At 44.5% G+C, this 21,671-nt stretch overlaps 3 protein-coding genes and 1 pseudogene across 4 annotated transcripts; all 4 read left to right on the top strand.

Moving 5' to 3' along the window:
- Positions 1-1,492: 1,492 nt before the first annotated feature.
- On the top strand, positions 1,493-11,377 carry LOC119546319 (kinesin-like protein KIN-7I). Its single transcript, XM_037852517.1, has 10 exons — positions 1,493-1,759; positions 1,823-1,945; positions 2,004-2,350; positions 2,403-3,274; positions 6,009-9,720; positions 10,091-10,240; positions 10,292-10,510; positions 10,566-10,841; positions 10,901-11,015; positions 11,070-11,377. Exons 1-10 carry the CDS (start codon positions 1,621-1,623, stop codon positions 11,135-11,137), a joined length of 6,021 nt encoding a protein of 2,006 aa, XP_037708445.1. The 5' UTR covers positions 1,493-1,620; the 3' UTR covers positions 11,138-11,377.
- A 623-nt stretch (positions 11,378-12,000) lies between these two features.
- Positions 12,001-13,863, top strand: LOC119548526 (mediator of RNA polymerase II transcription subunit 15). 2 transcript variants are annotated; one of them, XM_037855817.1, is made up of 4 exons: positions 12,001-12,114; positions 12,382-12,473; positions 12,562-12,660; positions 12,744-13,863. In XM_037855817.1, the coding sequence occupies exons 1-4, from the start codon at positions 12,097-12,099 to the stop codon at positions 13,468-13,470; spliced, it is 936 nt and encodes a 311-aa protein (XP_037711745.1). In that variant the 5' UTR covers positions 12,001-12,096; the 3' UTR covers positions 13,471-13,863. The 2 variants fall into 2 exon arrangements, with proteins under 2 accessions (XP_037711745.1, XP_037711746.1); XM_037855818.1 differs by lacking the exon at positions 12,562-12,660.
- A 481-nt stretch (positions 13,864-14,344) lies between these two features.
- On the top strand, positions 14,345-16,497 carry LOC119546778 (lysosomal thioesterase PPT2 homolog). Its single transcript, XM_037853330.1, has 5 exons — positions 14,345-14,571; positions 14,683-14,824; positions 14,885-14,992; positions 15,707-15,980; positions 16,037-16,497. The coding sequence occupies exons 1-5, from the start codon at positions 14,425-14,427 to the stop codon at positions 16,233-16,235; spliced, it is 870 nt and encodes a 289-aa protein (XP_037709258.1). The 5' UTR covers positions 14,345-14,424; the 3' UTR covers positions 16,236-16,497.
- A 300-nt stretch (positions 16,498-16,797) lies between these two features.
- On the top strand, positions 16,798-21,457 carry LOC119548651 (annotated as a pseudogene).
- Positions 21,458-21,671: the final 214 nt, after the last annotated feature.

The following is a 21,671-nucleotide window of genomic DNA, read 5'->3' as shown; positions in this document are numbered from 1 at the left end:
GGTTTTTGGGTCAGCGACTAAAATTCACTTCAGGTACTTATTCCTCCATAATAAATGCACGTGTAGGAAAGGGACGGGGAAAAAATGTTACAGCTTGCTGGTATTCCAGTGTTTTATTCAGTATTTTTTTTCGAGTTTTGGTGATTTTTATACTCGGCGTTTCGGGTTTTTTTTGAGAAGGAAATGCATTTTAACTGCATAAGCCTAGTACTCAGATCGGCAGAGTTTCACTAGTCGAAAAATCTTATTCTTTGTAGTGTGACCGAAGTTTTCAAAGTTCACCCGCAATGCATGTAGCATGGTCTTACTGACAAGCAGCTGGGTTTGTTGCCGAACGGAAAACAAAACAATTGGAGAAATTTAAAAAGGAGGAGGCTTCTGGTACACAAAGAAATTAAATTAAAAATAGATGGAATGTTCAACGAATGTTTTTATTTATGTAAATTAGTTGTTTAAAGCTTCCTTTTCGTCCTACGGATGCTTCGCCATCTTTCCCGCGCCACCGCAGTCCAGCTCCGAGTCCCAATAGGCATATTGGACCTTGAGGAAATGGGAGCCGGATTGGGAACAGGGTTGATCCGCTGATGCTGCAGGAAATCGCCCAGCATCCTGGCAGTGGCTGGACATGGCTTCTCCAACTGTTCCTTAGCGGGCGCCCTATTTTCCTCCTCCCTGTAGAAGGCAGCGCGTCCTCCAGCTCCGCTTAAGCTGCCAAGTAGCTGGTGGTTATGATGTACGGAGTTCAATGGAGAGGTCTTCGGAGATCATATTACTGGTGGTCCTGCTGAAAAGATACTTCTATTAGTAAAACGCAACCAAATTATTTTGGCTAGATCTTACTTTCTTTGCCAAGATACGCCCGGCAGGATGTCCATGTAGAGAGCGAAGTCCCACTCGGCATGTTCCTTCCCACTGGGATTCTCTAGTGGATCTCCTCTAGCACTTCAACTATTCTGCGGCTTTGCCCCTGTTGTGGTATTGCTTCCTGTCGGTCAAATCCCACAATAATGGGCAACAGCTTGGATTAGGCGTCCTTTTTCATCTGCACTGACCTCCTTTAACCGTTTTTGGGGTTTTTCTTCCATTTAAAATTTTTAAATTCCCCACCGCCTCTGCACGAACACCGCCAAAGATTAAATTTCTTATTCTTTGGGCCGCGGCTAACGGCGTTCATCGAAAATTCACTCCCGAAATCTGGTATTTTTTCTGGTATTTCTTTAGCTCATCTGAGTACCACGCTGAAAAACAGATCCGGCAAAAAGCTTTAGCCGCCTGTTTGCCTCTCGCTCACTCCTATGGTTAGCTCGCGGTTTTCGTCGATGTGAGTACTAGGCTTAACACGATACAGTGGCTTTAAAAATGTATAGGGTGTTCCTTAAACTGTTAAATGGGGAATACCCAGATAACTTTCCAATAATTCGATAACGACAGCTTTCATGAACTGGTTTACATCGATAAGAGTGATTCCGCGTGTGGATCTAGCTCCATTGCGAAGCGGTATTTGTTCGAATTTATTCAGAGAAACAAAGATGTCGATGACTTTACCTTTCATGAAACATTAGAAGTCTGTCTATGTCGTCTACTGTGTGTATCGTAAAGTGTTGATAACAAGCCGAAAATATGTCTGCCAAGATCCCCAGTTCCCTTCAGGTGTGCGTCAAGGTTCGTCCTTGCGAGGCCGAGCTCACGTCCCATTGGCAGGTGAATGAAGGTCGCTCCATCCACCTGGCGGACGGCCATGCGGAGCCCTATGTCTTTGGTGAGTGCTCAATCAGAATATGCATCCTAATCCCCGAGAGATCCGTTCCATGCCCACTTGCAGACTACGTTTTCGACGAGGGCACCAGCAACCAGGAGGTGTTCGACCGTATGGCCAAGCACATCGTGCACGCCTGTATGCAGGGCTTCAACGGAACTATTTTCGCCTACGGCCAGACATCATCGGGTGGGTATCTGTGCTATATATACACCATGATGTAGCTAATGCTGTTAATGTCTCGCAGGGAAGACCTACACGATGATGGGCGACGGCCAGATGCCGGGCGTCATGGCGCTGGCCGCCAAAGAGATCTTCCAGCAGATCTCCAGTGACACGGAACGCGACTTCCTGCTGCGCGTGAGGTTCATAGAGATCTACAACGAGAAGATCTATGACCTGCTGAACAAGAAGAACCAAGACCTGAAGATCCACGAGGCCAGCAATGGGGTCGTGAACGTGAACTGCGAGGAGTGCATCATAACCAGCGAAGACGACCTTCTGCGTCACCTCTGTAATGGCAACAAAGAGCGAACCGTGGGCGAGACCAACATGAACGAGCGCTCCAGTCGCTCGCACGCTATTTTCCGCATAGTTAGTATATCATGTAGTGGTTATCCACATCATCTTAATTCGTGTCCCGCAGATCATTGAGTCCAGGAAGTCGGACCAAAGCGACGATGACGCCGTAGTCCAAAGCGTGCTGAACATGGTGGATCTGGCTGGATCGGATCGCGTGGACCACACTGGTTCCCAAGACCATATAAACAGCAACATAATCCTCGGTAATGTGATTAAGAGCCTGTCCGAGCACGTGGACAACAAGTTTATTAGCTTTCGCGATTCCAAACTCACTCGCGTCCTGCAGGCATCGCTTTGTGGCAATGCTTTGACCTCCGTCATATGTACGATCAAGCCCTGGATCATAGAGGAGTCGCAATCCACCCTTTGCTTGGCCACACGTGCCAGCAAGATCCGCATCAAGCCGCAGGTCAACGAGGTGGACTCTGATACAACGATGTTGATACGTGTGGACCGCGGAATTAAGAACCTGAAGAATAAGCTTGCCGAAGAGGAGCGCAAGAAAGAAAGCCAGCTGGTAGTGCAGGATCTGGAGCGCCGCATCAAGCGCGACATGCTCAAGATTATTTCGAGCACTTCGCTAAGCGACCAACGTCTCCAGAAGCGGCGCCGCAATAGGGCTTTCTCCAACTCGGGCTCCGAGAGCGAGATTGCCGTAACCTCGTTGCCCGTTTTGCCAGAGGAATCCCGCCTGCCCCGACCGTTGAAGATGTCCAGCCTACCAAAACCCATGTTTTTCCCTAACAGTGGCCTTTCTCACCGACGGGAGATCGCTCCCAAAACCATCGGGGTCTATCAGTCTCTAAAGGACGAGTTTATTCCAGGTGATATGGAGAATAGAATTGGACAGCCTAAACTGTTGGAGGCAGAGGCGGCCAGAAGTAATCCATCTGAAATTAATCAGATTCCCAAACAGGATCAGGAGTCCATGGCAAAGTGAGTCGAACATTCAAATGTAATTTTCTTTCTTATATTTCAAGACACACTAACAGAGCAAATTTGCATTGTAATTTTCTGATGATCCTGTTACCAGTTAGGCTTTTATACCCGTTACCCGTAGAGTGAGAGTATGTTAGATTCGTCGGAAAGTATGTAACAGGTAAAAGGAATCGTTTCCGATCCTTCACAATATATATATTCTTGATCAGGAGCACTAGCCGAGTCAAATTCGCATTGTCTGCCTGTCCGTCCGAATGAAAGCTGAGATCTCGGAAACTATAAAAGCTACAAAGTTGGGATAAGGCATGCATTTTTTTGATGATTTTGTAAAGGCAATTTGGTTTTGGTTATCAATATCCACTGTCAGCCAAAAATTATTCAAATCGGACCATCCATTAAAACGTTACAAGAAAGTAATGGAATCGTCGCTAGGTGGCGCAGTGTCGTAGTGTGCAGTCTTGGAAACAGTCGCTTGCTGCTTTCATGTTTCACTTTTCCTCGCACTTCCCTTAGCGGAGTAACGGGTATCAGATAGTCGAGCCCATCTACTGTATCGTTCTCTCTTTTTATACCCTTGCAGAGGGTATATTGATTTCAGTCGGAAGTTTGCAACGCAGTGAAGGAGACGTTTCCGACCCCATAAAGTATATATATTCTTGATCAGCATGACTAGACGAGTCGATCTAGCCATGTCCGTCTGTCCGTCCGTTTCTACGCAAACTAGTCTCTCAGTTTTAAAGCTATCGGGCTGAAACTTTCCCAAAAGTCTTATATCTCTTGCAGGTAGTATATAAGTCGGAACCAGCCGGATCGGACAACTATATCTTATAGGAATAATCGGAAAACAACATTTTTTAAAATTATATCTATGGTGTTTTTAAACATATAACCTCCTAAGCTTGGAAATAACATTTTTTGACTAGTTTTGAATTTCGAATTCAATTTTATCAAAATCGGACGACTACATATATCATATAGCTGCCATAGGAACGATCGTAATATTGGTGGGAAAATAATATGAAACAAATTATAGCTTCGGTGTTTTTTAACATATAACCTCCTACTCCTCCGCTTGGAAATAACATTTTTTAATTAGTTCTGAATTTTGAATTTAATTTTATGAAAATCGGACGACTATATCATATGGCTGCCATAACGATCGGAAAATTGGTGGGAAAATAATATGAAACAAATTATAGCTTCGGTGTTTTTTAACATATTATCTTATACTATTGGGAATATCATTTTTTGTATTTTTAAATTTAATAATTATAACGGCAAGGGTATACAAACTTCGGCTTGCCGAATTTAACTTCCCTTTATTGTTTTTTTTTGAGTCTCAGAAAAAAAGTTCTTGGCAAAATAATTGAATATTTTGTTTTTAACTTACCAAGACCAATTATAAAATATCGTTAATGGCTAGATATAGCATTTGAAAAATGTTAGATGAAAGTGGACGATTTTTAGAACAGAATGAATAGAACTATATAGAATGTGGGAAGAGTCTAATACACCATTCAAATAAGGCAATTCACCTCAGGCGCCCACTCACCTGGCACCTGAGTTGAATATGTGGTGGAGACCGCGTCGAGCTCTTCTACTCGACTGCCTTCTCGCGCAGTCTTCGCTCGCTCTCCTCGCTTTCTCGGCGCAGTCGCTTCGAAGAGGGCAAGCAAGCTCCACTCGGAGTGCGATCGCGAGGAAATCGAAAACAAAACAAACGCCAACGCAAATAACCGTCGAGAAAGAAACGTTTCTGGGGAGAAACCGGGAGCGGGAAGAGGTCGCTCTTGTGAGCCAGTTTCGCGAATAGACTGGGCTGGATGCGATGACGCCCCTGCTCCGATCGCTTTGTGGCTATGGCCCCGCGATAAGGCAGTCAGCCGATCGACAAGCCAGTTAACTGGCCAACTTCTGATAATTTGATCGCTGGAATTCCGAAATGCTCATTGTATTTGCCGCTGTCCAACAGTCAGCACCAGCACGCTTTGCCTCCTCCCACCGATCCCACCCTCCATGCCGGATCGTCTTGGGTGATCGATGACGTCGGACCAACTGGCGATCCACCGACGTTTTAGACTGTGATGTAACGCCTATAGATTGGCTAACTGAAACCGAGAGAGTGAGTGAGTGACTGAAAGATCTGCATCTACCGATCTACATACAAAGACAGCTGCGTGCGGAGTGATAGCACTGCGCATTATTACTTCCTTCCCGATCACAAAAAACATGCCAGAGGAATAGGTAAAATTAATACCTTTATACTCCCCTTTCGATTTGGGTAATTTAGCTATTCTTGTTTATTGGGAGTTTTTTATGAGACTTAAAAGTAACTCACACTGTTTACAATTTTCAAAGTAAAACCAATATTAATTTACAATATTAGTTTTAAAACATTTGTTTTACAAGATTTTTCATATTTTTAAAAATAATATACAAATGTAAACAAATTCCCGGTTGAGCTGTTATTTCGCCTGCCTCTGTATCTATGCACATAGCTGTGTATACCACACACCTCGCCTGGTGCAACTTCAACTTGAATGCCGCCAGCTGCTTCTATTTTTAGTGGTATTTTATAAATGCCCGAATCCCTCGGACAGCTCCCATTTAGTAAGGCATAGTAAACAATTTTCCTCTGCGGTGTGCTGGAAAAATAAATGGGAAAATATTTGGCTTAAAGGAAAAGGTTTTTCTGATTTGTAACTCGACTTCCCTCTTTTAACGATTTCAGCTGCCATGCCCTGCAAGTCGAGGTCTCTGCTCTTACTGCATCCAACCAGGTAGCGAAGGAGACGATCGAGAATTACGAGGAGCAGGTAAAGACGCTAAAGAAGACTATCGAGCGACTGGAGATGGAGAACCGCGAGGCAGTGAATCTGGGGCTGCGCTTTGAGTCCCACAAGACCAAGTCCAAGGAGAAGGAGACCGAACTGCTCACGGCCCTCTCTGAGAAGGATTCGACCATCGAGGGCCTGCAGCAGTCCCTCAAGGAACTTTCCCGAGATGTGCTGCGCAATAGCAAGGAGGACCACATGCGTTCCATGTGCCCGGACCTTGAGTCCAGCTGCGAGAGAATCTGCAATAAGTGCCACGAGTTGGAGCGCCTTCTGCCCATTGCGGACGTCAATGGACTCGAGACAATCGCTTGCCAATGTGATCAGCTGCGATCCGAGATTGCTGCCACTCGGATCAAGTTGGAAAGCGTTCAGTCAGCCTTTAGCCAGGCAAGCTGCGAGGTTTCCCAAAAGACCACCGACTGCGAGCGCCTCTCCAGACAGATTTCCACGGCCCAGGATGACTTTGGACAACTGCAGGGAAAGTATAACAGCCTGGAGCAGCAGTGGCTGGGTCAACAACTCGCCATCGAGACCATGCAGGCTGATTACTATGCCATCCAGCAAAAGTACCAGAAGCTGCAGGAGGAGTACGAGCATCTGGAAAAAAGATCCGACGAACAGTGCCAGCAGCTGCAGGCTGAAAATACGAAACTGCAGGAAGAGATTGGAACTCTCAAGGGTCGAGTGGAGGAAGCCCAGCGCAAGCTTTTGGAAGTTCCGAACCCCGAGTATCTTGCAGAAGAGTTCAAGGCTCAAAATCAAGAGCTCAAGGCGCAACTCTCTGACTTGCAGTCCAAATTTAACGGCATTCAGATAGAGTACGACTGCCTTTCCAGCGAGCTGATGGAAAGTGTCCTAGAGGGCGAGGCTCTGAGGGAGGAGATCAAGCAGCGCCAAAGCAGCTATGATTTGGAGTCTATGAAGAGTTCCGGCGTGGGCACCGAGTGTAGCGAGCCGGACAATAACCCAGACACAGACAGTGACCTCATGGAGCAGTTTGTCAAGCTGTCAGAGTCCATTCAGCAGATTGAACTCCAGCATCATTCCGGCTTCACCTGCCTCTTCATAGTCAACAGACTGGAGCAGGACGAGAGTGTGCCACGCTTCAAGCTTTGCCTTGAGTCTGCAGAGGACTTAGAGGGTGATACTAGTCAGCAAGATACATCCGACTCTGTTTGCCTAAAAGGCTTTCTGAAGCGTCAAAGATTTAGGATTGTGAGAATGAGTCAGGAGGAGGTATGTATGCGAGAGGAAGACCGACTTCGAAATATAATTTCCCAATTGGAGCTGGAAGTCGAAAATCAAAAGGCGTTAATTAAGGACGAAGAGGCAATTATACACGAGATGCGCGAGCAGGTGACCACCCTAAAGTCTGACCTTCTGGAGAAAAACGTGTTATTGAACAAGGTTGAAGATTATCAGCGGCAAATAGATGCCTTGCAAAAACAAAATGCGGAAATGACAAATTCGTACAAACAGTTGCAAGATGAGGTTACAAAACAGAGCCCGATGAACGAGAGTCTTCTTGAAATTCCGGCTGATGAGGATACCATTCCAAAATGTCGTGCATCTTCCATTGAGGAAGATCAGGAATCGAAGGAAGTTGCTACTCTTAAGGCAGTTCTAGCTGAGTTAAAAACTAAGGTATGTGATCTGCAGGCCGAACTGGAAAGCCAGTTAAAGCAGATGCAGCTGAAGGACAAGAACATCGCCAAACTGCACTCGCATGTTGAGGAAATGGGCGAACGCTGTTTATCAATGGGACAGAGGCTGACGGAGTTGGAAGAGGATTCCCGGCAAAAGCAAGAACTACTGGACCGCCAAGGGCAGAAACTGTTCGATGACGTTTGTCTCATAGACCAGCTTCAGGAAAAGAATGCGAAACTCGAGGACCGCAGTGTCAAAGCGGAAGAATCTCTACAACTGGAGAAGAACAAGCAGGAGCAGACTATTGATTCCTCCGAATACAAACAACAAATCGAGGTACTCGAAGAGTCGCTAAAGAAAGCTCAAGAAGAGCTGCGTATCCTGGAGAAGAGTAAGACGAATGAGATCAACGGCCTTAAGCTGGAATACATGACGAAGATTGAGTCGAGCGAGATCGAGAACCGCGCCAAATTCCGCTCTTATAGCCTGGAGATGGAGGAAAGCAAAGATCGATATGAGAGCAGTGTGGCCTTATTGAAAGAACAACTAATGAAGGCCGGGGAAGAGCTCTCCAGTGTTACTGCTCGCTTTCAGGCGGAGTTGAAAGGGATTAAATGTAAACTTCAGGAAAAAATTAGTCAGGCCGAGGAGGAAAGGAATATATTAAATGCCGAACACCAGGCAGAGCTAGAAAATATCCGTGAAATTCTTAAGGAGACATTGGCTGGCGCCGAAGCAAAGCAGGCCAAGATTAAAGATGCTTACAAGGCGGAAATAAGCGATGTACGAGCCACTTTGAAGGAGCAGCTAAGCCAAGCAGAGGAGGAGCGAGAGAAGGCAGAGGCGAGGCTTCAGGAGATGAAAAAATCTCTGGAGGAGTTGGAAGTTCATAATAGCGCAATGAGAAGTACAATTGCTGAGATGAAAAAAAGGAAATCTGAGCAGGACTTGGCATTGGAAGAAGTCAGAATAGAAAAGCGCCAACTAGAGGAACTGTACGATCAAGAGATGCAATTACGCTCTCGTGACCAAAACGGCTTGGGGGCACAAACCAACGACAAGATCAATGAGCTCCAGGAAAAGTGTGGGCAGCAGGCTCTGGACTTGGATAAGCTGAGGCAGGAGAAGTTGACCTTGCAATCGGAGATTCAGGATGCCAATGCACAGCACACGAGCACCTTCCGAAAACTTCAGGAACTTGAAGCGGAAATGAATGTTCTGAGCAAACAAAAGGAGTTGGAGAAGTCTGATTTAGAGAACAAAGTCGAAACTTTCAATGCCAAGATAACAGATCTCGAGGAAGCACTGCATTGTGCTAAGATCAAGATCCTTACCCACGAGGGTCTAATTTCCCAGCACGAACGATTGACAATCTGTCTTTCCGAGGCAAACGAATTATCGGGCACATTGCGAGAAAAGGTGGAGCGCCTGCACTCGGAACTGCTTAGCTCACAGAAAGATATCTCTAGTCGAGATGCAGAAATTAAACAGCTTCGCTCTGACCTATTTGACGCCATGGATGCAAAGACAATTGCTGGCATGGAGCGAGTAGAACTGTCAATGCAGCTGAAGGAAGTCGAGGAGAAGATATCAATCCAGGAAGGCAGTTTCAAAAGCGAAGTGAAAGATCTCAAGGGTTCCATAATCGAGCTGGAGCTTAAGCTCACATCGCTACAAGAAATTAAAAATAAACTAGAGACTGGAAATGAGGAACTTAAAGTTAAGTTGAAAAATGCCGATGATCTGCAGGACAGGCTGGAAAAGGAGCAGAAGTTGTGTGCTTCTCTAAAAGAAGATTTCGCAAAATTGGAAGAAGTCAAAACTGATCTCGCCGAGCAGATACGAGCCAAGGAGGCAGAAGTCGATCACAAAACGAAGGAACTGAAACTGGAAGTGGATGTGGCCCAAAACAAAGTAGAAGAACTAACCAGAGAGTGCGAAAACCTTCGCTCCGATCTGGTAAGTTTAATTTCCATATTCCCTTTTAGTTCTAAGAAAACGTTTTTCGGAAAACCAAAACGAATCATTTCCAGAATGATAAGAAGAACTTGGAATTGATTATATCGGATTTGCAAAATAATAATCAACAGTTGAAAGAAAAGCTAAATGATTTTAAAGAGCAGGGGGCAGCATTTGCATCTCTGCAAGAAGCCACGGCCGAGAACCAAAAGGTCATACAGGTAGCCAAAAACAAAAGCCGTAAAATGGGGCTAAAGATTCATGAACTCACACGGGAATGCGAGAAACTACGATTCGGGCTAGTAATATTAAAGAAACTTGGTATTTTTAAATGTCATTTATATTCACATACATATTTCTCTACTTTTAGCAATCCAAAGAGAGGGCTTTTTGGATGGAAAAGGAACTGTTGGATGGCACCATTTCTAATCTGCAGAAAGACAAGCGCATCGTGGAGGACAAGTTTTGTATGCTTAACGAGGAGCTCACAAAGGAATGTGAAAAGCTACGAACAACACTGGTAATATTTGAGTAATACAGCTAGTTTCGTTCATTAAACATTTTTATTTAGAAATCCAACGAATCCGATTTGCTGAAGAGCAAACAAGAACTGGCGGAAAAGCTGTCTATCCTTGAGAAGAAGGATAATGACCATGCTCGTCTTATGGCCCAGTTCGCGTCCAAAGAGGCAGTTTTTGCATCGCTGCAAGAAGACTCAACCAAGCAAAAACAAAGCCTCGAAATGGTTGAAAGGCTCGCAAAGGAGTGCGAGACGTTACGATCGACTGTGGTAATATAAAGTCACTCTGTTAGTTTGCAGATTCTCACTGTTTTTTATTTTTCAGAAATCCAGGGAAACCAATTTCCGAGCGGAAAAGGAACGCATGGACGGTACCATCTCCATTCTAATGGAAGACAAGCGCAACCTTGAGGAAAAGTTGTGCACGGTCACCGAGATTATGACCAAGCTCGAGCTTGAACTGGCGGCTTTTCAAGCGGCTAATGTGAACGGAGGCAACGTGTCCCTTAAACCGAGTTCCTCCAATATGTCGCCCACATCTGCATCTGCCTCCTCTGCTAAGAAAACCGTGGACCGCATTGGTGTTGCCAGTGTGTCAAGGGTACAATTGATTTGGTGAATTCCAAGTAGCTATTTTTAAATTAATGTTTTATTCCAAAGAAATCGATCAGCTTTGAGGTGAGGAAGAATCGACGCATCACGGCTTACGATGAGCACCGGAAGCAGTCGTGCTGGAACGACTTTCGGGATTGCGGAACTATGACGGATTCCGTGGGTAAGTGCAGTATGGTTTCTTGTGGGATGTATCTATCCATTTGTTTCATTATAGATAGTAATTGCCATTGTTCCGAGCTGAGCTTAGAACACAGACTGAATCCGGGATGGAAACCATCCTAAGTAGGATAATTATTGAATGAAAAGATGCTCGAAAATATTCGCGTCCGAAACGATAACCTAACGGAGTTGATGGAGATAGTTAAAATAAGTTTTCTGAGAAAACAATGCACTTAAGGTGTCAGTATTGATTCCTTTTCTTTTTTTGTTAACCTTCTGTAATTAATTACGGTCAGCTCTTCATGTTTCCATACACAATGCGAATAAAGAAACCGAAATCGCCACTCTGCGAGAAAAATAGGAGTACACATAGAGGATGGTGCAGAATCCGATGGCCTTTTGGAGGCAGCCAAATAAGTCATGCTAGATGTTATTCAAGTATTAAGTTATTTTGTTAAGTGTTATCTTGCAGAGGTGAAGTTTAATATTTAAGGTTTGCCGTATTCATTAGTCGATATAAAAGAGTTTTTCAAACAAAATTGATCACAAAATTCAAAATGAAACGAGGTTGGTTCATTTGCACGAGATTATTATTTACATTTGAAACACAGTTAATTATTTTGAAGACCAAAACTTTGGTCTTCGATAAATAAGGTATTCTATATACTATGTTTAATAATTTATTTTGTTTATTAAATAAATCTTTTCCATTTTCTGTTTATTTTCTTTGCTCCCGGCTTTATACTCCTTAAGATACAGAATCTAATTTAAAAAATAAGAATCAAAATATATGGATCTAAATTTTCCATACATTTTATGTAATATTGAAAACTGAGAGTCGTAGCGGTATGATATTTTCTGGCTTCAAAGACTCATTCGATTTTGATATTTAGCGTTTAACGGTTTTAGTTTGAATTGAAACTGCCAATCGATAGGTCGATGTGCGCAATTCATTTTACCAGTGTTGAACAGCGCTCGACGCTTATCGAGGGGTCGCTTGAGTGTTGGAAAGGGCTGCGGACGCTTACGATTTGCAAAACAGAAAATTACGACAAAAAGCAGCGCCCCGCGAAAAAAAGGCCATGAACTCGGCAACCAAGGTAGGTGCAGGTGCTCCGCCACGTCCGCCGGCGACCACGCGCCCGGAATCCCGTCTCCAGCGCCCAAGCGCGTCACAACAAAAATAAGGCGGCGCGGGAGAGAGTCGAGAGTCGTTCGTTTGTCTCACTCCTGCGAGTGGGAAATTTGTTGTTCCACCTTCTCTGGGCCGGCGGTCGGTGGGCGGGGGACGGTGCGTTTGTTTTGAATTTGCACGCGGTAACAACAAACTGACTCCGGATGCCAATCCGGGTCGGATGCACTTTCAGGTGGGGGAGATTTTCACGGCCGCCGGACAGGCGTTTAGCAGACTGGGCGACCTGACCATGCAGCTGCATCCCAACGCGGAGTCGCCATCCGGGTAAGTTAATCCCGTCCAGAGTTCCGAGATCCGGTGGACACTAATCGGAGTGTTTCTGTGTCCCTTTGTTCCCTCGCCACGGCTGCAGGAAGTGGACGGACGAGGAGATCGACATGCTGCACTCGTCCATCATGCGCTTCTCCGACGACCTGACCAAGATCAGCCTGAGCATCAAGAACCGCACCGTGTAAGTGATCCTCCGATCCTGGCGAGGGAACATGCTGCCCAGTGTGTCCGTGCTAATCCCAGATACTTTTGCCCTCGTTGCAGCTCCCAGATCCGCCAGGCGCTGAAGAAGAAGGCCTTCGAGGACGCCGGCATTCCCGCCAAGCAAGTGCCCGTCCAGCAGGTGCAACACGTGCTGCAGACTCTGCCGCCCCAGCAACCCCAGCAGCCCCTGCAGCCGCAGCAGACCCTTCAGCAGACACCTCCTCAAGTATTCAAATCGCAGCCCATCGTTCAGCACGTGCAGCTGGTGGCGCAGCCCAAGCAGATCATCCTGCATCCACAGACCACCACCACGACGGGCACGACGGTGACGGTGAAGCAGTACCAGCAGATGCAGAAGGCGGCGGCGCTGGCGGCAGCCCAGGCTGCTGCCTCAGCGGCAAACAACACGCCCACTATCACGGAGAACATCATCATCCAGCAGCCTACGTCCACCTCGGCGACAGTGGTGCAGCAACCTCATGTGGTGTCCACCTGCTCGTCGACGCAGATCGTGGTGCCAGTTGTGCCGGCGGTGTCCACTGTGTCAACAGTACTCTCGCCCACAGTGGTAATTGCCGATGACGTGGTGAGCACCTCCAATCCTCCAGCGACGACGGCGTCGACAGTGGGCTCCCCAGCAGGGGCGCCAGCGGGCCTGAAGTGCGGACCTGACGTGTCCATGACCCTCAACCGCATCAACGTGCAGGAGAACGAGGTGGACGTGGAGGAGTGCCTGCCCGCCGAGGTGGTCAAGCTGGACTTTGTCAGCGAGGAGGTGGCCGGGTGAGGTACGAGCCCTCGGAACGGGCTGGATTTCTTCTACTAGATCTCCAGCCACATAACGAATCACGTAACTTGGAACAGAACCGCTACAAATCTAGATCGAGAACTCTTAAACAAAACGGTTGAGATGCCGCCCTAGCCCTAAGCCTAACATGTTAAGTGTTGTCATATTTGATATACCTTGAAATCACCTTGTTCCCGGCCCCGAAAGACAAATGGATTGTGCGAAGTGGAGGAGGAGTCTGTGAATAGCCAGCCACAGAGCGTAGATATTAATTGCGGAGCGTGTATGCTGCGCCTAGACTTAAATTTACGCAAGACACAATAGTGCAAAGTACATAACGACGATCGTGTAAGTTGAGAGTGAATAAACGAGCATTATTTTAAGGTCCACTGATCTCGGGGATTTTTTTGGAGTATATCTAGTTGAAAAAACTTCTTGGTTTACTAAAAGATCTTTGATAGTTTGAACTGTTGAGAAATGTTATTTTATTAATGGATTTTTAGTTAGGTTGCTCAAGATGTTTATAAAAAATTATAAATTTAATTCTCAACTATTATTTTAACTATAATCAACAAAACGCAAGATAAGAAAAAAATTTAATTTTCTGTTTTTGTAATTTATAGTCAAATTCCCACATTCACAAAATTTAAAAAACATGTTCAATATTTTAATTAATATATTCGCAAGCCATAGTTACGCTCATTATAGATTATTGTACAACAGATTCATAATATTAAGTTTACCATTAAACAATTAAAGATATACTATTTCAAATTCCCTTTCAAACACCGCTCTGCTCATAATTGCGTCGACAATAGATTGCCATTCGCATGTCAAATTAAAATCCCGCACATTCAGAATTTCCAAAGCCAGGAGCAAGAAGAAGAGCAGCTAATAAAGATACGGATACATCAACAACAACAGTTGCAAACCAATTTCATTGTTCGGCGTAAAATGAGGCTTCATTGGCAAGTCCTGCTGGCGTTTTGCGCAACTTGCTCGCCGATTTCCGGCTCTCTGGCCTTTAAACCAGTGGTCATCCTCCACGGAATCCTCTCCGGCGCAGAATCAATGTCTTCTCTAGTCCGGGAAATCGAAGAGGTTTGTTATTGGACTCCCCTTGTTATTGTTTACCAGAAAGCAATGGTCGCAAGGTCATTTTCGACGCAAACAACGCAGTTAGACCGATAAACCTATGCCTTCCGTTTGTAGTTTCATCCTGGGACCATAGTTTATAACTGCGACAAATTTAGCGGATGGTACAGTCTGGAGAACGCCTGGCGGCAGGTGGATCAAGTTAGGGATTACCTTAACGAAGTGGGCAAACTTCATCCGGAGGGCATTATCGTCCTGGGTATGTAAAGGCCTTCTTTATGTGCTTTGTTCCTGATTCTTGATGTTATACCATTTCCAGGATACTCGCAAGGAGGCCTTTTGGCCCGGGCGGCCATCCAAAGTCTGCCCGATCACAATGTGAAGACCTTCATATCCCTATCTTCTCCACAGGCGGGCCAATATGGAAGTAAGTTTAAACCAGAAAATCCCATTATTATAAATCTCTCTAGAATTGGTTGGCCAATTTGTGTAAATATAGACCATTCAAGCCCAAGATATAAATTAACAGGCTGGCCAGTAACAAAGGTTTTATTTTATGCCCTTATCAGACGGAAATATCGATTGTATTTAGACACAAATCATCATAGTGCATGTACTTTAATTTTAGTTATATAACCTTTTTCGAAAAGTGCAAAGTGGGGTTAATTTTTTTGTTCAGATTTTCGAAGTTATGATTATTGGGATATGTAAGACATTTGACCTTTCTAAGTCATGAAACAGTGGCGGATCCACGGGGGGGGAAATAGGGAAATTTCCCCCCCCTTGGAACCACAGAACCTGAAAATGCATGCACTCTGTAATGCATGGATATGGTTGACTTTTCAAATATAACCACTTTGTTTACCTAAAAATTGGGATGGATAATTTTTGTTTTATAATTTGTACTGTATTTCTCTCGCAATAATAAGTTTGAACCCCGAATCGAAGAATAAGTTCAATTTCCCCCTTAAGAATCGTCTCTGGATCCGCAACTGCATGAAAGTCCGTTCGATCTTATTTAAGTTTTGTATATCTCGATGTTTCCTTAAAATATGAAATATACATTGGTATATTTTCCAAAATGATAGTTCGATTTATCACTATCAACCTTGATAATTACAAATTTTGAATTTGCTTTCAGCCAGCTTCCTGCATCTGATTTTTCCGGATCTGGCAGCCAAGACTGCATTCGAGCTGTTTTACTCGCGAGTGGGACAGCACACCTCGGTGGGTGGCTACTGGAACGATCCGCAGCGACAGGAGCTCTACATGAAGTACAGTGAGTTCCTGCCGCTGATCAACAACGAGAAGAAGTCCTCCAACTCCACATCCTTCAAGATGGGCATGGTGCGGCTCAACAGATTGGTGATGATCGGCGGGCCCAACGACGATGTGATCACTCCCTGGCAGTCTAGGTAATACTAAAGCTATCTGATTAGAAAATAAAATCACGCGTTTATATCCCTTCCAGTCACTTTAGCTACTACGACGAGAATATGGATGTGATCCCATTTAACAAGCGAAAGTTATTTACTACCGACTCCATCGGCATCAAAACCCTTCAGGAGGCTGGCAAACTCATCATTGTGATTAAACCCCATGTCCATCATCTTGCCTGGCACACGCGGAAGGACGTCATCCACGAAGTTATAATGCCATATCTGGACTGAACTAAAAACAAAACATAACCAAATTGTACTGAAGCGATCAAAGGGCTGTGATCGACAAGGCGGATAAAGGCTCGCTCTCATCAATAAGCATTAATGTGAAGTTGCTACCTGGCTGACAGGCTATACAATGATCTTTTATAGGTAATTTAGATTAAGAATGTTTACAATGACCTGTAGATCGCAGGAGAGATTTATACAAAGTTATAAAATACATATACGTAGGTGCATAGGAAATAAATATAATTTTATAAAAACACAGAAAAGTAATGCGTTTTTTAAGACAAACTCAATAAGTTGTTCTTAATAAAACACCACATAATTTAAATAAACTAGTTTTTTATTTGTTTTCTTTATTGTACAGCACATAAAAATATTTTAAGTATTTAATCCAGCTTTTGCATTTATTATAAGAATATAATTGAAACAAACTACTGTGTACTTGGGAAGTTGAACTATTAAAAGTCGTTTTCCCGCATTTTGATTTAACCAAAATTTTTAAAAATTCCGCGCTTTATGAAATTTATAATATTTGCTTAAGAGTCTGACTTGGTCACACTAGACCTCCTGGCGAAATACATTTGGGCGCAAAAATTGCTATTTTGGGGATTTCAAAGAAACTAACTGGCCATGGAGGACACCACGGGAGCAGAGCAGGATGCGGACAACGTGATCCGCATACTGGTGGCCACCGACAACCATCTGGGCTATGGCGAGAAGGACGCAGTCCGGGGCGAGGACAGTTTCACGGCCTTCGAGGAGATCCTGGAACTGGCGGTGTCCGAGGATGTGGACATGATTCTGCTGGGCGGCGACCTCTTCCACGACGCGGTGCCCAGCCAGAACTCTATGCACAAGTGAGTTGGGGCTGCGATGCATTCCGTTTCATCTCTATCTTCCGTAATCCCCACCAGGTGCATCGAGCTCCTGCGGCGCTACACCTTTGGCGATCGGCCAGTCTCCCTGGAGATCCTCAGTGACCAGGCGCAGTGCTTTCACAATGCCGTCAACCAGTCGGTGAACTACGAGGACCCCAACCTGAACATCGCCATTCCGGTGTTCTCCATTCACGGCAATCACGACGATCCCAGTGGCTTCGGTCGCCTGAGCTCCCTGGATCTGCTGAGCACCTCGGGTCTGGTCAATTACTTTGGCCGCTGGACGGACCTCAGCCAGGTGGAGATCAGCCCCGTCCTGATACGCAAGGGCGAGAGCCAGCTGGCTCTGTACGGACTTAGCCACATCCACGATGGGCGGCTGGCCAGGCTCATCAAGGACTTCAAGGTCAATTTCAACTGCCATGGAACGGTTGCGGAAGGCGAAGCCGGCGATGAGTCGAAGGCGGACGAGGACTGGTTCCATTTGTTGGTGGTGCACCAGAACCGCGCCGAACGCGGCCCGAAGAACTACCTGCCCGAGGACTTGCTGCCGTCGTTTCTTCACCTGGTAATCTGGGGCCACGAACACGACTGCCGCATCAAGCCGGAGAAGAATGCCAAGAACCGTTTCTATGTCTCCCAGCCGGGTTCCTCGGTGCCCACGTCCTTGTCCGAAGGCGAAGCCAAGAAGAAGCACGTCGGCCTGCTGGAGATCTATAAGAGGAAGTTCGAGCTTAAGGCCCTTCCGTTGCAGACCGTGCGTCCCTTTGTCTACGAATCTGTCGTACTGCCCGATCGTGCTGAGGAATTGGGACTGGACGAGGGCGATGCCTCCAACAAAGTGTTTAAATTCGCGAAGGAACGAGTGGAGGCCATGCTTGAGAAGGCGGCGACGCAGCACACCGGTCATCCCAGGCAGCCTACGCTTCCGCTCATCCGGCTGAGACTTCTCTACACCGACGAGTCATGCAGGTTCAATGCGATTCGGTTTGGCCAAATGTTCAGCACGCGGGTGGCCAATGTTCAGGATGTGGTGCAGTTCAGCAAGCTGATCAAGCGTACCAAAACGGAGACCGTCAATCTGGACAAGGAGGCCTTGCGTCGCGCACTGGTAAGGATAGAAAATCATCATCTTAATCCTTTCAAAACATATACACTCTTAACTTTTACATTGATAGCATTGTGCGTATCTTGTTCTGATATGTGGTGATATAATTTAGTTGTTATAGCAATCGTTATCTTGCTAACGAAACATTATGTATATTTTCTTATTACATCTTGTATTGTAGGAGGCGGATAATGCCACTCGCGTGGAGGAGCTGGTGGATCGTTACTTCGAAGAGGCCAAGTCCAACAAACCTCTGAGGTTATTCCACTCCAAGGCGCTAGAGGAGATGACCTATCGTCTGGTGGAGCGAAGGGATGCTGATGCCGCTGAAAATATTGTCAAGTAAGTGATCGTCGAACAGTAGGTGTCTCTATCTAAACCCAATCCTTTCAGGTTCTACAAGGAAAAGGCAGTGGATCATCTAATGAAGTCCATGCCCAACGATGAGAACGTCGACGACGAGCTGACGACATTTAGGGTACGCCACAAACACGAAGATCTGCTGAAAATGCTCGATACTCAGGGTCTGAAGGTAAAGCGTGAAAATAAGTCCACAACCGTCTTGGGTAGCGAGGCAAGCACATCCCCAGCTCCTGCGACGGGACGTGGGCGAGGACGGGGTCGTGGAACAGCTCGAGGTCGAACCGTTGCTTCAGTTGGGCAAAGCCCAACTGGAAGTGACCGTCAATAATACGGTATGTATTATCACGGTTTTAAATCAATTTCATTTCTAAACAAGGGAGAACGCTATAGTCGAGTACCTCGACTATCAGATACCCGTTACTCAGCTTAAGCGACCAAAGGGAAATGGAGATATGCAAGCAGCAAAGCGAGATTTAAATGCGCCACCTACCGGCGGAAGACAGATTTAAGCGTTGTGTGCGTTAGGGTAGGCGTGACAAATTCATTGTTCAATAGAATAAGTTAGCCGCGCACTTTGCTCTCTCTGAGCGCCGGCAGTGCTTTTCTCTTTGCCGCTAAGTTCGGCCGGCAACTATTTACATACACACACATACACGCGTAAAAACATTTCGCACTGTCTGGCTCTGACGTCATAGCTTTTTTTCTTGGGAGGTTTGTGGGCGTTAGAGTGGGCGTAGAAAAATTTTTTTTGGGTCAATCGATAGGTATGGACAAGACTAATACATTTCAGTTAAAATTTTCTATCTAACATCAAAACTGTAGGAGCCACAGTTTTGGGCGGTTTGTGGGCGTTAGAGTGGGCGTGGCACTCTACTGAAACAAACTTGCGCTGCGTAAGAAGCTCAGGAATCTGCTCGCCAAATCTCAATAGCCTAGCTCTCATAGTTTCCGAGATCTCAGCGTTCATCCGGACAGACGGACAGACGGACAGACGGACAGACGGACAGACGGACAGACGGACAGACGGACAGACGGACATGGCTAGATCGACTCGGCTAGTGATCCTGATCAAGAATATATATACTTTATGGGGTCGGAAACGCTTCCTTCTGCCTGTTACATACTTTCCGACGAATCTAGTATACCCTTTTACTCTACGAGTAACGGGTATAATTATACCACCTCCTCGAATCTTAAACAGCGTGCTTCGGGTCGACAGCAAACGCTTCTAATCAACGCACATTGGGCCAGAAAGTTAATTTTTTGGCCAAAAATCTGTAATTTCTTTCCTGGGATAGTTAGAAGGATGCAGTTTTTTGCGTTTTCCTCCTAAAAGATTGAACTTTTCAACGAACTAAAAGTAAAATTTATTTCAATTTTATATGGTATAGATAATCCAAGCCGAAATCGGAAAATTTTACGTTCTTTTCGGTTTTTTATTTTTAAAAAAATAACTAGAATACCCACTGAATCCATTTTCATACACGATTAAGTGTGAGAGAAAACAAATTAAAAAAAATTAAATCCACTATAAAATATTATGTCGCTTAAGATTTATAAACCGTTAAAAATTGCTACTTTCGGAGACTCCCACTTCAACGTTTATTTAATAATCGACCTAACAAAATTTTCTATTTTTTTCATCTTGTTATCTCTTTAGATTCTTATAGTCAAATTATTAGAAAAAAATTGTTTGTAAAATATTGTTTTTTAATTTGTTTAATGTTAATTTGACATATTCTGAAGTCATCACAAAAGTATGCTTCATTTATTTATTTATTAAAGTTCATAGTAAAGTTTACAAAACTAATACTAACATAGGGGGTAGTGCTAGCTACGAGGCCTTCGACTACGTATTTATGTAAGCTACATTTATATTTTTATAATATATTTTAGTTCTCATCCGAAGGAAGTGCAAGAAATGCAGCATACCTTTATGCATACTTAAGTCCTCCCTTATGAATGACGGAAATTGTGAACATTTTTTAGAGACGAGCCAAAAAAGTTAATATTTCGCTTTTCGAAATATCGATATTTCATTCGACTGTTTGGTTTCAGAAATAAATGAAGCGGGAATGAATGAAAAACGTAGAATTTAGATGTTAGGCAAACTAAAATCAAATATATTGGCGCGAAAAACGTACATTAAAACCTGAAGGAAAAAAAAAACGACATACCGTCTGGCATTCTAAGTAAAGCTCATCAAAATGGTTCGACTTCAAATTAAGCCTTCAATTAAAACTAAAATTACTGAAAACTAAGGCAAAACCGCATCGAGTCGGCGATGAGCGATATTAGTAAATTAATCGAAGAATTTATTTTTAATGTAATAACTCCGTTTGGGGATGGCACTGAAAAGCACTCGAAAAGCAAAGTACTCATTTGCTAAAAAAAGCAGTAAAAATCAACGAAAAAGATTCTTTTAGGAAACTAGTAAGACATACAAGCTTTTTAATTTTTTTTACTTGTTGAAAATAATGACTTCTAAAAGTTTTGTTAAGAAGTCGATTAGTTACATCAGCATCTTTGACGTCTAGATTTTTTTTCATTTCTATCAATATTTGATGAATTTTTTACTTTAAAAATACGGTAAGAGAAAACTACTTTCCCGAATTCTTTGAAATTTTGGCATAAATTAGTTTAATGTATTACAAAAAGGACTCCATACTCGGTCTGGTCATTTTCTTAAAAAAATACGTATTTTTGGCCAAAAATCGGATCGGCTGGCCCAGTGTGCAACGTTAGAATTTCTAACTTAGAAACGTTCGAAATACTGCCTGCTATGTTATATCGGATGATTCTGATTAAATCACATTCCGAAGCCCCCGTATTGTTTACCCCAAAGCTGAATAAAAAAGAACTTTCTTTCATACTAACTCCTAGAGTACACTTCAATATCATTTATTATTTGGGTTTTATTCTCTGGGTTCGGGCAACTGCATAATAGATTAGCCTACAACTTAGGAGCTACATTAAGGTGAACGGCTGCTGCCGGGCTACATTTGGCCCGACAGGTTGTGGATCGGTTCTTTGGTAGTCTAGCTGCTTCAGGACTCCGCCGGACAACGAGAAGAAGTCCTCCAACTCCAC

The sequence above is a fragment of the Drosophila subpulchrella genome, chromosome 2L (assembly GCF_014743375.2).
Source record: "Drosophila subpulchrella strain 33 F10 #4 breed RU33 chromosome 2L, RU_Dsub_v1.1 Primary Assembly, whole genome shotgun sequence".
NCBI classification, from domain to species: Eukaryota; Metazoa; Arthropoda; class Insecta; order Diptera; family Drosophilidae; genus Drosophila; species Drosophila subpulchrella.
Note: the sequence above shows the minus strand (reverse complement) of the source record. Positions and strands in the feature narration are given on the sequence as shown.